Source organism: Dipodomys ordii, unplaced genomic scaffold, assembly GCF_000151885.1.
Source record: "Dipodomys ordii isolate 6190 unplaced genomic scaffold, Dord_2.0 Scaffold202, whole genome shotgun sequence".
NCBI classification, from domain to species: domain Eukaryota; kingdom Metazoa; phylum Chordata; class Mammalia; order Rodentia; family Heteromyidae; genus Dipodomys; species Dipodomys ordii.
Window position 1 is genome coordinate 489027 of NW_012267418.1, and position 585 is coordinate 489611.

The window sequence follows — 585 nt, forward strand, 5'->3', positions numbered from 1 at the left end:
GGCCTTGGGGGCCGCTGACCCCGCCGCGCTCACCCCGGCGCTTCAGGGTGAAGCCCTCGTCCAGCTCGTAGTTGTGTCTGCACACGGTGTCCACCTCCGCCCGCTTCTGCTCCAGGAAGTCCTGCTGGCTGTTCCAGTACTCGGCTGAGGGCCGCCCCAGCTCGGTCACCGCGCGGTACTCCCCGACCTCGCTGTCGAAGCGCACGATCTCCTCCCGGTTGTAGATGTTTCTCTCCACATAGCGCTGCGTCCCGTTCAACGCGTAGCACTCGTCCAGTGACAGAAGCACGTAATTCTCTGCGCGGGGAGGGCGGGAGGGTGAGCCTGACACCGACACCCCGCCCCGCACCCCGCCCGGCCCCTCCCCAAACTCCGCCCGCCCCCAGCTCCTGCCCTGGCCCAACCCGTCTGGTCTCTCCCCCGCCCCTCAACGTCCCTGACCTCCCGCCCGGGGGCGCCCCGTCGCCTTCACCTGATGTCACCCATTGCTGTGTGACCCGGCCCAGTAACGTGGACACCCCCGCCCCTGCCCCATACTTTAATGACGGTCACTAACGTGCCAGGCAGTATCCGTTCTACTAGAAT

At 67.0% G+C, this 585-nt stretch overlaps 1 protein-coding gene across 2 annotated transcripts in view; it reads right to left on the reverse strand.

Moving 5' to 3' along the window:
* The window catches only part of LOC105999877 (HLA class II histocompatibility antigen, DP beta 1 chain), an 11609-nt gene that overhangs the window by 4391 nt on the left and 6633 nt on the right, over window positions 1–585 (reverse strand). The window contains exon 2 of one of the 2 annotated variants that reach the window (XM_013035026.1): window positions 34–297. The exons of the other annotated variant lie outside the window; for it this stretch is intronic. Coding sequence (XP_012890480.1) covers window positions 34–297 — 264 coding nt within the window. The remainder of the gene's footprint in view (window positions 1–33; window positions 298–585) is intronic. 2 annotated transcript variants of the gene reach the window in all.